This window comes from Anser brachyrhynchus (genome assembly GCF_964034855.1).
Source record: "Anser brachyrhynchus genome assembly, chromosome: 3".
NCBI lineage: Eukaryota > Metazoa > Chordata > Aves > Anseriformes > Anatidae > Anser > Anser brachyrhynchus.
The window spans coordinates 86146197-86160519 of record NC_137696.1 but is presented as its reverse complement, the minus strand read 5'-3'; the positions used below and the strand labels follow the sequence as shown (position 1 = coordinate 86160519).

Here is a 14323-nt window from a genome sequence, read left to right as displayed (position 1 = left end):
CAGAAATCACCAGGTTCCAGCTTGCCATGATCTAGTGAACATCTTGACTAGTTTCTTCTCTGCATATGGTTTTCAGTGGTTTGACTAACAACTGCAGTGTGATGCCCAGTCCACCGCATGAGGGGCTGGTAAGGATCATTCAGGTTCTCCTGAATATTTGTTTTACTCACAGCCTTTATGCAGCTGGGAGTCCTACCCTGCACTTTCTGAAAACATTTGTTTTTGCTTCTGAGTTCGTGCTGCAGAGCATGACTGATGCTTTGCAGAGCCCTGTGGAAGCATTTGGGGCCTCCTGCAGGATCATCATCCTGTTTTGTTTACTTCAAGGATCTGGCGCAGTTGTTTCCTCCGACTGGGGCTAGCGAGTGGGTCCTGTTTACTCTTACCAGAAATGCAAGAAAAGATGATGTGCTTTTGTGGGCTAGGGTGTCCAAGAAGAAAAACACTCCTTCGTGTGTCCCACCACTGAAGAAACTACAGCTATTGCTCAGGATCTCTGCAAGCAGCCTGTGAGCCCTGCTTGTTCCTTAGCATATTCAAAATGACCACTGTGTTAGCAAGACATTATTTGAATAGCAGACAACTGTGGAAACATTTGGCAAGAAAACATGTGAGAGATAACAAAGCAATTGCAATCTTTGGCTGCCACAAAGCGGATTGTTTGAAAATCCTGCCCAGAAAGTTCTGAGGGGAAAATGTTACGTGTGGTGCCCCAGATTATTTTATACGAGACATTAACATTTTTGCTGGTTATGACTATCACATTTCCCATGCTACTGACAGTGCCCTGAACCGATACAAGGGCAAAAATAAATTGTTTTGCCCAGACCTTATAACTGTGAAAAAGCACACCCTATTCCCCGAAGCAAAAGCAGTTGAATGATCTACTCTAAGAAACATGACTCCAAGTATTTAGTGGCAGCCATCTCAGATCACTGTTGTGCAGCCTCAATAAAAATCTGAGAGGTGGGTGGAGAGCAACTGAGAGCACTATGAATGAGAATGGTTAGTCCTAAACCTGTGTTAAGGCTAACAGCCAAAGAATAAAGGAGCTGGTGAGGGGGAACACATTGTTCTCATTATCTGCCAGTGGTTGCACATCTGCACTAAAAGACAACAAAAGGGCATTTTTTTGTACAATTGTACATTGTGTAATAAGATAAGAATAAAACTAATTCACATTTATCTAGAATTTCTCAGAATGGTTGTAGTCCCTGTAGACATAGCTGACTATAAAATGTGAAAGTCTGAGTCACACCAGCAGATTGTACGTGGCAGAGAAACTAATCTGATGTAATAGAAATGTTTACAAGCTCAGTGACCCTTCTCCCTCCACCCTCCTCCACTTTAAAAAGCCACGTAAGGCCATGGATCAAAGCAATGAAGTGGCAGCATGCTGAACACTGAAACAATAACAGCCCTGACTTCCTCAGACGTCAGTAGTGCAAGTTACTGGAGGATTTTTACATTCACTGAAGAAGGTAATATAATCATATGCATCAAAGACTGAAAGTGGAGCTATAATGCCACCAACTCTTATCACTAAAATATTGCTAAACATGATTAAACATGGTTCAGTGGAAATATCAGAAGCTGACTACCCAGTGGGATCAAAAAAACAGCAAACAGTTCAGAAATGTGTACTCAGTTAATGCTTACCAGATGCAATCAATTTAGAGTAATAGTCAGTTCCAGTCTTTAATTCATATCTTTATGAAATGAGTACAGATACACTCCTCTTATGTCTAACAGATTTCCTGCCTCTATTTTTTTTTTTTGGTCTTTTACAAGCAACACACCACCTTCTGTTACTTGAACTCTTTGTCCCTCCCTAAGAAAGCTGGAGGTCCCTTACAGATAACAAACCTGCTATTGCTTCCTGAGCAGATCTCAAGTTTGGTAAGGGTAAATGTGATGACACTATGCATTTAGGGTTTTGTAAGACACGTGACTTCACTGCGCATGACACTGTGAAAATAAATGATAAATGCAAAGTCAAAAGAGCTCATAATGAACAGATTAAATGTTGCTTGTAAATGAGATTTTATCACCCTGGGGGATGTTCCTTGCAGTGTCCCACAGGATTCCTTTCTGGTCTTTGTGGAAAGTCTGCAGAAAAACAGAAGAAAATGTTGAAGTGTGAGGGATAGGTTAGCTAGAAAAATTGATCTGGATTACTTGTTAAAGGAAGGTCAGTTAAATAGTATCCATTTTGACAACCAAATGAAAATCCGTGAAGCTAGGGACAAATAAAAGCAGCTTTCCTACAGGAATGGGGGCTCTGTTTCAGAAAGTGGTGGTTTAGCAAAGGATTTAGGTGAATTGGCTAGTAATCAATCCTATAGGCACTCTCAGGATAGCTCATAGCATAAAGGCCAATTTGGATCTCAAAGAAGAGCAGTGATATATTTAGCTGCCCTACTCAAGTGCTGGAGAAAGCTCAGACGAAAGCGACAAGACTGATCAGGAGTTTAGAAAATGTCAAGTTGGGGGGAAAAACTGAACCATGAGAATGTGTCTAGTCTGAAAAAGACAAGACAACAACTTTCACACACATAAAAGGTAGCGGCAACAGAGACTGTAACGAAGCCTTGTCCATACCTTCTGGTGATAACACAAGAAGTACTGAGCCTAAATTGCACCAAGGAAGATTTATGCTGTCCTTCAGGAACATTTTCTAGTGACAGACAACCGAGCACTGGAACATATTGCAGGTTACCATAGGATTAAGAACTGTTTGGGCCAGTGGTTTCCAATCTTTCTTTTGTACCTAATCTCAACTCAGAAAACCAGCAGCATTCTGCCTCCCATTGTTAAGTAGTAAATTTTTTTTTTTTTTGTCTTAAAACAAAGAGCCTTAAAGGTTTTGGCGTACTGGAAATAATAGTGATGATGATGATGACACACACAAAAGACATTGCATGGGGAATTCACCAGCTTGATTAAAAACAAATGGAAAGTTAGCTTGGGATGTAGCCACGTTTCAGAATGGCCTTTAAGAGCAGGAAAATACTCGAAAGCTGGCTGGGGTGCACAGGAGCAGACGTGGTGGTAGAGACTGTGGGGCTGTGCAAGAGGAGTCATTGCAGACAGCTGCAATGAATCAGTCTTAAAGTAAGCAAGACATAACTGGGTTTGGGGATGAGTGGAAATGAAGGGAAACTGAAGACTCGGGGGGTGCCCATGGGGTTACTGGCAGGCCACAGGGCTGGGAATGGAGAGGGCCAAGGTGAGGGACACAAGACAAGAATAAGGCAGAGGGCACAGAGTGGGGCATGACTGACCCAGCCTCAGGTACTCAAGCAGATCTTTTTATGACTGCAAATACCTACTGAGCAATCTTTGTCAGATATACTGCACTTGCCAGCCAAAAAGTGATGCAGAGCTGCTGACAAAAAAAAAGGGGGACATCTTTCTGTTTTCTGTTTGTGTTGCTTAAACTGTCTGAAGCCTAAGGAAATGTACACTGAAGCAGATACGCTCACGAAATCAGGGAGACCCTGCTCAGCTGACCAGCGAGGAGTTGTGTGGATGGTGCCCTCAGGTATTCATTTCTCAGGAGCCGAAGGATGTGCCCTCAGGTCATGTCACTCATACCGCCCCATCTGGAATCCCTCATTTCTCATGTTTGGGAGCTAGAGTCACGATCTCAAATGTTGTCACATTAGCTGGGTAGAGAATTGCCAGGCCTCCCACTAAGTATGCGTGGGCAGCCCCTTTCCTTCAATTAGTTCAGAATACTTTCCAACTGAAGTTAACCTTCACGACATGCTCAACATTATCCTCTGTTACTGCTTGAGCCTGGAAAAAAAAGTGTGTTATTTCCTTCCCCCCCAGTATGTTGCTCTAACCATTAAAACACACTGCTAGGTATAGGGAAGAAGCCAATCGGAAATACAGTTCCTAAACAGTCTCCGTACATTTTAGAAGGCCTTACTGATACCATAAGTTCTGCCTGGATGGATCCCTACATCCTCTCTCACAGTTCCTGGCCTGGCGGGGACTTGAAATGAATGTCTGGCTGAAGTCACAAGCACTGCTCCAGCGCTGTATATACCAAAACTCCTCTTGGAGGGAGTCCCAGCCCACGCTCAGCACTCTGAGATTAAGAAATGTACAGAACTGTAAAAACACAAATCACAAACAAGCTCGGTGAATTTTGAAGAGCAGTTTTTGAACACCCCAGTGTGGACGGTAAACCACAACAACAGTAACAGGAAAAGCAGCACCACAAACGAAAACCCAGTACTCCATTTGAAACTAAATTCATTTAATAAACTAGAAGAAATTGCTCAGCAATGAAAAACTCCAGCACCACCACCCTGACCACATAAGATACATGAGAATAAACAGACTTGTGGGCACACCTCAAGCAAGCTTAAAACAGAAGCCTGCTCCAAAACAGTCTCCACACTAGCAAGGTGATCTCACTGTCTGGTAGAAATAACGCTCATCGGCCAACTGTAATCAATCAATTTCACAGGACTGCTTACTATATATAAAAATTGAGGTTGGTAAAAATGTACAGGACGTTTGTTCCAGACCACTGTCTTCTGACCTCGATGAGCAAACAAACTGAAAATATTTCTCACGGAAACTGGTTTTGGGTTACAGGTCAGGTAATCACTTGGGAACTTCAGCAAAGGACAAACAGCAGCTCAGCAAAGCCTTCAGAGGACATTTGCGGTGACGCTTTTGATTTGCAAGTGAAACCCCACTTGGGGTCTGGTTTTCCAGAGGGGTCCAGGAAATGAGTTTTATTCTTGCTGATGCCTGGGCAAAACAACTTTGGAAGCTGAGTGACTCGTGCTGGAGAGGCAGGTTGTGGAGGGAGTGAAGGAAGGACAGCTTGCTGCAGTGGATAGCAGGTAACCAAGAGCTTCCTGATGCTCGGGCACAGGACTGGTTGATTGAGCAGGGAAAACATCTGACTTCTCCATCACAAACAAGACCGTATGTATAGACAAACACATATTCTGTGTCAGCAAATGGTATATTACAACTTTTCTTATTCCCCATGTGAAAGCTCATTTTTCCGTGATTTGTGTCAAGCAACTGTTGGGTGGATGTGGAAAGTCAATTAAAAGTATACAAATCATATCTTTTATTACAATTTTATAATAATAATAATAACAATAATAATAATCACCTGTTTCAAACGTGTTTTGTGGGGAAGGTTGGATAGAAGATACATCAAAACAGGTTTTGTACTTACATCTAACGGACATATTAAATAAGGGAAGTAGCAAATGTAGTTAATGAGCGGACAGGATGCTTCTGGTCACTGTGAACTCTATATTCAAAGATATAAAGTCTCATAAAGATAGAGAAAAGTGCTCTGTGCTGTTTCCCATAGCATCGCCCTGCTGCTTGCTATGGAAATCGGTGAGTCGTGCGAAGTGGGAACGGTACCTGCTTGAGCGGTTTGGAAAATCTCACCCCACTTCCTTCACATTTCTAAAATGAGTGTATCTTGACCTTGCCCACCTGTTTCTATTCACAGGCTGGAAGAGGAAATGAGCTTTGATGCTTCTTCCACTCCCGACTGATTTTTTAACTGTGAATGAACTTAGTCCAAATGAAGAAAGTGCGCTCTTCGCATCCATTAGCTAAACTGAAACCAAAAGTCAGTACTTGAAACACTTTTCTGCATAACAGAAACCAAAACTCTTTGCATTTAAAGAGGGTAAATACCCAGCAGAAAAAATATATATATATACAGATAACTGCATGATGTTTCAAACCAGTCTTAAGGGTTAATATCGTTTTCTCTTTTTCCTGTGACTTTACAGCTTGCCTTGAAAGTCACCGTTATCAGACTGGCAAATCAAGGGCAGCAATTGCTGGAGCTGAAGAGGAAGGTATGTCTCAAAGTGAGAAATCTCTGAGTTCACTGTGTGACCTCTTCTGCTGGGCAGGTCAGCCGGTCTCCACCCGAAAGCAGGGCTCGATGGCATTAGGTCTTCTCTGTACATACAAGAAGTAACGGAGAGTGCACATGGAAAGGCCAAAAGGAGAGGGAATGGAGAAAAAGAAGGATTCATGAGGTGCTGGCAGGTTAGTCGCCTTGTCCAGGGCCACACAAAAAATTCATGGCAGGCAGGTGAACCAGCTGCTGGCACCAAGAAGGGTATGTGATGGGTTAAGTGCTTCTTCCTCGAGAAGCTGCTAAGGAAACAATATGTGGATTATCAGCTGTCACCCAAGTGTTACTTCACAGTAATATTGTCATTCGTCAGCTCCTGAGATAAATAGGACAGATGGCATGAACTGCCCTATGGAGATGCCTGCTGCTCTCCTCTCAGTATAGAGAGCCTTGGGAGACCAGCTTGGACTTATGTGGCCACCTTCTCAGTGAGGAGACATAAATCCTCCCCCTGCTTTCATGGGCATACTTTGCACCATATCTGGCCCTGGGATGGAGGAGTGAGAGGTTCCTTGGGACCAGCAGAGGTAACTTGGGCTCTGCTGGACGCTGTGTGCAAAGGAGAGCGGTTCAGCACAGCTCAGTCCATGTTCCTCTCTCTCTGCATGAAAAAGCTTACCCAACTGAGAATATCAGCAAGGAAAATACGGTCGTTTATGCTAATTGATGTTCTGTTGTATTTTACACAATGCAGGAGGTACCAGAACTTCTAGCAAAAACTGGAACAACTGGAAGTCACGTAGTCACCTACTCACATCAAGCCATGTTCGAGACCCAGCCATAACTATTCCTCTCCAATTATTGACCAATTCATCCCAAACCAGGCACATGCAAGCTGCCAGACTTGATCAGAATTTGCAAGATTGGTGCTTAATGTGGTAGACAACTTAGCCTTTATGGTGGCAATCATTTGGCAGAAGATGCTGTAAATTACTCTATCTTGTGGTAGCTGCATAGGAAGGATTCTCTGCATTGACAGCAACTCTGCTATCAGGAGAGGACGCTATGAATCTTCGTGTAAGCAAAGACTACAACAATAGACCTAAATAAGTTTTAAGATACACAGAATACTTGTAAGCACAACTACTCTTGGGCAGTTGTTATCATCAGGTGGGGAAAATGAGGCAGAGAGTTACCTGGCTCTGCTAAGGACACGAACGTAGCACTGAACAGACGCCTGATCTTGTTCACAGAGATCCCCTAGGTTTCTTTCTATCTTCTGCACACAGACTCCACAGCATCCTTTAGGTGAACTTTGCGAAACAGTGAGCATCAGGCATTATTTTAGTGCTATCAGTGTTGAAGAGGGGAAACAGAGAATGAAAGAAAACGCAGTATCTTTTTCCCCAGAGAGGTAGGGCAGTGCTTACCAATGGAAAATAGTGGGTTTCCTTTTGCAACGTGCATAAATCTGGACTTCCTTCCCTCCTGGGAGCTTATGCTGCATTGTAGCTCCCTTGACATGTCCCTCTGAGCAGTGTGAGGCTTTCAGCCATGGTGTTTCTAGCTCTCTTTGGAATACAAACTTTGGGCTTCATTCAAGAAAGCACTTAGGCATGTGTAATTCCTTAAATTTCAATGTGACTATTCATGAGCATAGAGTTAGCACATATTTAATTGCCTTCCTGAATATGGGCCAAAATAGAGAGTATCCCAGGAGTGTTTGGGAAAGAGACTTAGTTTTCATTACTTTAATAAAGATAGCTGCTCCACTTCGAAATATTTCACAAATGGTTTGGAAAGGTTTGGGACTTCTTGCTAGCACATCTCAAGGGGGTGAGGCAGGCAACCAACCCTGCTGCAAATGAGATGAGGATTGTCTGTGTTTGCACCACCCCAAGGGAGAGGACCCACCTGAGAATTTATCTTTTCATGTTAATTTTTCCTAAATGGCAGCCCAGCAAGTGCTCAGATCCAATGTTCTCCACATCCGTTTGTGAACGCATCAGTTTTTATTACCATCATTTGGGAAAGAGCACTGGATTTAGAATATTCAACCGTGCAGGTAAAAATTACAGAGAAAACTCTTTAGTGTCTCATTTTCTAGAATCTGCTTTCCATTTTAAAAATGAGTGCAAGATGATAAGCAGAAAAACATGCTTTTTATGTTAGCTCTGATATGGTAACAAACTGAAGGTACGACACCAGTAAAGATGGTACATTTCATTAGTCTCATTAAAATTGCCACTCGGATTCCACAGACCGTGGCATTCATCCAAAATTGTTACTGAATGTGAAAAGCACCTAAATCTTCAGTATTTACAACCATTTCTTGACCAAGTAGTGCAGATACCCTCTTTATTTTTCAAAACCAGCTTTAAAACTTGATGTGGGTTGTTGGCGAGTATCGGCAGATTTCATTTAGCTTTTCAGTTGTAAACAGTCAACATCTGAAATTGCTGGAATTTCAAAATTGAAGCATTTTGCCCAAGACCTATATTCATTTATCCTCTTGCAGGTAATAACAGTGGAGGCCTCCACATCTGTGATGAGACTCATCTCACCTTAAAATAGATGTCTTTTTAAAAGAAGGGAAAGAAGTGTGTATTTCTTTTTCCATTGCCCAGAGAACTTTTAGCTGGTGAGCTCACATGTGCGCATCCACACTTCTGACACCTCTACAGAGGTGAGATGAGTCCTACCTCACACTGCTGATTTCTCCACTGACCTAATAACAGGTAATGGACACAACGGAGCCTATAGAGCTGCAGTGCGAGAGTACAGATAGAGGTTTCTTTTCTTTTCCTCCTGCAAACAACCTTGTTATTTTTTGGCTTGAGCATAACTATCAATGGGGAGAAGGCAGAGGCTGAGAAATCATTTCTTAGTTTTCAGACCCCAGTTTGCAACATTGGCAGCTAGCAAGAAAAGCCTCCTTGGCCTGCAACTGTCATGACCCATATATACACCAAACTGTTTGGGTGATGCTGAAGATTAGTGCACTGACCGCTGCTGCAAGCTTCGAGGGTTTTGGGTTGAGTCATATGTGGGTGGGGGTAAGGCTTTCTCCTTCCCAGGCAGTGTTGTTTTCACTGACAGCCTGGGCTAGATGAGGGAGGAAGGAGGTTAATGAAACAGCATGTGCGTCCTGCTTGTGGCAGCATCAAACACGGCTGCTCAGCGTTTTGGGGTTGAGGGCGGGTGTCCAGCCTCTGTGGTGGGGATGGTTTGGGGGCTCGGTGCAGCGTCTGTGTGCTGCCGGTGCCATCTCTCCTCCTGCCCTCTGTGCAGCTGAGCTGCTCTGAGTGGCACAAAGGCTCCTTCACCTGAAGGAGCCCGGGCCATTCCCAGTTTTGCAATGGCAGAGCTGCTTTGGGCCGTAGGGTGAAAGTAGACTGAGCCATGGTCTGTTCTTGCAGCATAGGAAATGGGGTTAGTATGCAGAGGCGCGTGTGGCTGAAGATGTTACGCAGCAGGGTACACTGCTGATAGTGCAGTACGCTTCTCTGCTCGAGGTGACACAGGAACATCCCCCGATGGAGGTGAGAGAAATGCTTTTGAAAGGCGTGTGAGAGATCTTCAAAGATAATTTCTGCTTTAGCCGCTCATGAGGACAAAGGGCCCAGAAAGGCAAAATAGAAGGGGATACTCATATTTACACACGAGTACTCACATTCTTGTGTAAAGATAGTGATCATACGTGGAAACAGGCAACCGAAAGTTTCCCCGGTAAAAGTGTAATTCTTGTAAAGCGGGGCTGGTGTGTACAAAGATAGTGCACTCTCACTGAAAGGGCTGTTTTAAAATTAGCAAAATGTGACCGGCCACTTTGCTTTATTTTAGATCTTATTTCGAAACATAAGGCCGTGCTTATAGTGGCATCTAGTGGCTGCTGTGCTTATGGAGGCCTCTTCCCCGACACCGCTGTCAGCACAGGACACAGGGAGCTAACAAGAGTTGTTTGCCTTTAGGTCTAAGACTCCAGCAGCATTTTTCTTGTGCTTCTATTGGAGCAGTGCAAAGGTCAGTACTGAAGTCAGAGGAGTCCCAGATGTTAGGGTGAATGTTGGCTAGAGCACCTTATAAATAGGTGAAGTTTTGGGTTCAGGGCTTTATTTTATTCCTGAATTGTAGAAAAGCCTAAAATTAAGGGTGCTTCCAATTGACAGCAGCTAGAGGTAGCTCAGACCCAAGTCTCGTTTCATGTGAAGTGTTGGTATTTCAGGTTCAGCAAAAGGGAAATGCACACTTCCAGGTTTACCAAAGGGAAAGAGAGCTGGGCTCTGCCCGTGTCTCTGTTCATGCTGTTTGGCACAGTGTGCTCACCTAGTGGGACAAAGTCAGGGCAATTGCTGAAAGACGGGGCATGAATTCTCCTGCTATTGGGCTTCCTAAAAGGGGACACTACTGTCAGGTTGCTGATAAGATGACCCATGAGCTCGTTCTCCATGATGTGGGCAACACTGATGGAAATCCTGGCGTGATGCTGTTTTTTTCCAGTGCAGGTGCCTCCTCCTTCTCATCTGCTGCTGTGTTAGTTGGTCTCTCCACCTTTGTTGACTTTTATACCAGGAATTTCAGCTCCTTTTCACCTGATCTGGCCTGTGCCCAGCTCTTTATCCACCCCATTCCCTGCTGCCCCTTTCTGCAGAACCCGGCAGGCTTTGCTAAGAAAAACAGTGAGATCCGCTGTGACCTATCTCTTCCGTTTGACCCACTCTTTCCTTTAGTCACAAGCACAGCTTTGACTAATAATGTTGTTCTGGGGACTACGGCTTCTGTGAAATTCAAACACAACAGCTATGCTACTGCTACAAGAATCAACAGGTCAAGGGAAAGGGCCTGAGCAGTGGCTTGTTGTTGTTGATGTAACTAATTAGCAAGGACCGGGCACATCTGTGCTCTCGTTAGTGTTGAGACCTAGCCTGGGACTACTCCTGACAGGCTGCAGAAAGGGGTTATCTGTGTGGTGTGAGCAATACCCTGCAGGTTTGTGTCAGACCTAAAAAGCAGTCTCAGGCCCATGTTACTTACTAAGGTAGATGCAATCAGTGTGATCTAAACTGTCGTGATGAGTGACTCATGGGCCAGAAGATGACACCAGTCCTCACTGAACACCACCTGGTCCTTCCCTCTCAGCAAGCAAGGGCTGAGCCCCAGCAGCTGTCCCGGCACCACCGTGCACCTCCCATGAGACCTGCTCTTCCTTACTGCGTCTGTTGGAAAGCTGCAATGGATTTGGGAAGCGCTGAGATAAAGTCATGGCAGAAGGACCCACCGAGGGCCTTCAGACCCTTCATGGTTTCTTGAGAGTTTCCCCAAGCCCCAGGTAACTGCAAAGAGAGATGAGCTATGGCAGGAGGAGGATCACCTCATGCCGGCTCTGCTTCGTGCGTGGTTCCCTGAGCATCCCCACACATGCTGATCTTGGGGACGGGCTGGACCTGCCCTTGGTGTGAGCCAGGGTGTCCGTTCCTCTTTGTTTGACCTGTAAACAGAGACAAAAGTGAGCTCAAGGGCCAAAGGGTGGTGCTTCTTCAGTGTGAGGGCAGCCAGATTTACATACTGAATTTCTGTGTTAAAACAATTCAGGCAAAAGTATGGGGGAAGACCTAGAGAGCTCATGCTCTACAAAAACCCAGGGGAGCCTCTTCTTATGTGCATACCTTATATTGTAATGTATGAAATATTGTAGCTAATGAGTCCCATTTACCTGAGATGTTAATACATCCACATCCTGTACCACTTTTATCTTTTGACATTTTAGGTTTTTTTTTTTTTTTGCAAGTGGTAATTTTCTTGAGTATATTATCATGAATTCATTTAAACACCTAAAAGCTTAGCTATAGCCTAATTGTGACATAGATATTGGTAATATGAAATCTGCTTTTGCAATGCAAATGCCTGTCTATTAGCAGAATCTTGTAAATTTGATTTTGAGTTGGGAGCAGCAGCTGTTTATTCAGTTCGCAGGTTTCTTGTGGTTTGTGGTTTCTTGTGGTTTAAACATTTGCAGGGTGTAGACACTAACGAGAGCACTGAATTGTTTATGGTGATCTTTGAAGCAGCATTGCAGATTTGTTATGAATTTTTGCCAGGCCAGCAGAAATGTATTAGCCTCTCCTTATGCAAAGTCCCACGTGCAGAGTAACCTCATTAATCCAACTCTTTGGGACCATGCCACCATGCAGGCTAGCGAAAACTTACCCTGCTACCATGTGGCAGTTGGTCACATCCTTTCTTCACATCTGTTATTTGGAGGATTGTCTCTTCCCCAAAATAGTGCACTTAGGCATAAATAAAAACAAAAAGAAAACTTATTTTATAGCTCCTGCAACAAAAGCCAACGTGAGAACAATGGACAAGGCATCAGGTTAGCAGTCATCTCGGTGGCTTGTGAACTAGCTCTCTAGTGCTGGGTCTGCACTGGGAGTGCATGAATGGGCTCTCCTAGTTGGAAACCCATCTCTTACGGCAACACTCTCTTACCAGAAACTGTGAAGCAGAGCTCCTTTCACCATTTATTTGTTTATTTTTTTAACTTTTGCAGGTACTTCCACACAAGTTCTATCACTTCATGTTTTCCACTTCAGTACTCCGCAAAATGTATTTCCAGGAGCCTGGTCAGTTCATGCTGGTTAGTATGAGCTATAGGGCAAATGGGCTGTTTCTCCCAAACTCAGAGACCACGTGACCACATTTCTCCTAATAACGCCTAGCTTAATAAATACTAGTTGCAGAGTGGTCCACTAGATTGTTATCACCTCTTTAGGGAAAGAGATGAATTTAATTGAAGTAGGCTGGGCAAATCTCTGAAGAGATACACTTGCAGAAACAATATAAAACCATGGAGGAATAGGAAAATTAATCTCACAGTCCTTTCCCCCTAATTGTTCTTCATGATATATCATACTCCTTACGTAGATGGCAAAAGGGAGCCCTCTAGGGTAAGTATTATGTAGTAAGACCTCCGTTTTCAAGGTGCTTTGCAGCTGGTTTCATTTTGTATTTCAGCAGCAAGGAAGGTTCATGAAATACGGTGACTTACATTGCAAATTCTCCCTCAAAGAAAACCTACACTGCTGCTCACCCAAGCCCCGGAGACCTTGTGAGCAGAAAGATCTCTGTATCTATGCCCTGCCTCTCTGAGCATCTATCAAAGGTTGGATGGAAGGGCTGGAGGGCCTGCGTAATAGCTCAGACTGGCCATTCTCAGGCTCCCCAAAATAGGGTGTGAATGGTTGAATGGAGGCCATCCCTCTTACCAAAGTCCCATGCTGGCCTTCACATTTTTGCACTCCTATGGATGTTTCACAGCTGCCGAAGCCTCACATTAATGTACTGCCTCTCCTTGTCCCAGTGTTATCCCTCATCACACCGCTGCTCCCACTCTCCATTGCTTATGCACTGTCAGTACTGCCAGCCAGCGTGTCCTATCTGTCTACTTTTTCTGTAATTACCACATCTTTCCCTCCCACTGCTCTCAGACTCCTTCAGCAAGCAATCAGACCCGTCCTGCTCCGCTCGTACACACTGCAGCGGGGCGAGGAGCACGGAAGGGCAGGAAGAGGAGAGCAGCGCCGTGTGGGGCAGAGATGAGGCAGGAAAAGGGACAGCTGGAAGGAGTAGGATTGTTTGTGATCTTTAAAAACACCAGGAGGTCTTCATACCTAGCAAGGTCAGTGGCTTCTGTGGTCTGTTTTATGCAGTGTCCTTTCCTTGCTATTGACTGAATGCAAGACCCCGTCCAGCCGTGGCTTGGAGGCACCGTGTCCGCCGTGCCCTGTGGCCTCATGCTGTTTTCTCAGTCAGGATTTACCGTCGTTTCAGGTCTAATGACACTCTCGGTCCTTCCTGCTGTTTTGCTGAAGCACACGGCTGTAGCTCAGGTAAGTTACAGGCCTGCAGCAGAAATGACTGGGTGTAACCGCCTGGCCTGCGTTGAAAGGTTGACAGACCCCGGGACTGCGGAGCCTCCTCCTGAGCCTGAGAAACTATGAATTGGCTTGTGAAGCCTGCGGCTTCGCAGAGTACTACAAAGGCTTCTTTTTTTTTTCAGTCCCTTTTGTTTACCACCCCAATGGCAGTGTTTTTACTGGCTCTGGCAGTTGCATAGCTAAAGGATCATATGACTATATATTTTGTGGTCTTTCCTTCTAATCCAGAAATACCACAGGCAGTAAGAAGTTCTTGTCCAGGAATTCCTGTCAGTGAGAAAGTGTAAAGCATTTTCATTTTTAATGGGATTTCTTGTTTCTTCTTTTTCAATTCTTATTCTGAAGAAATAGAAACAAGCAATTTTGCCTTGGGCGATGACCTGTGGTTGTTTCCTCTGCCATGCATAGCAGCTCAGCCTTGTGGTTCCACTGGGACTGTGTTTTTTGTACAGCTTCTGACTTCGGGCAACGAAATATGAGGTGAGAGAGTAAAGCTGTTTGTTTGGGTGAAAAGGCACAA

The 14323-nt window shown here is 44.4% G+C and overlaps 1 protein-coding gene and 1 long non-coding RNA gene across 2 annotated transcripts in view; one reads left to right on the top strand and one right to left on the bottom strand.

Moving 5' to 3' along the window:
- LOC308193628 (uncharacterized protein) overlaps window positions 1–14323 on the top strand; it is a 40978-nt gene that overhangs the window by 15971 nt on the left and 10684 nt on the right. The window contains exons 4-7 of the mRNA XM_080588523.1: window positions 5793–5861; window positions 6621–11195; window positions 13354–13755; window positions 14149–14283. Coding sequence (XP_080444649.1) covers window positions 5793–5861; window positions 6621–6710 — 159 coding nt within the window. The 3' untranslated portion in view covers window positions 6711–11195; window positions 13354–13755; window positions 14149–14283. The remainder of the gene's footprint in view (window positions 1–5792; window positions 5862–6620; window positions 11196–13353; window positions 13756–14148; window positions 14284–14323) is intronic.
- On the bottom strand, window positions 11189–12814 carry LOC308193630. Its single transcript, XR_013949823.1, has 3 exons — window positions 12356–12814; window positions 12074–12153; window positions 11189–11354 (listed from the first exon to the last, which is right to left on the bottom strand). It is a non-coding gene; the product is annotated as an uncharacterized lncRNA (long non-coding RNA).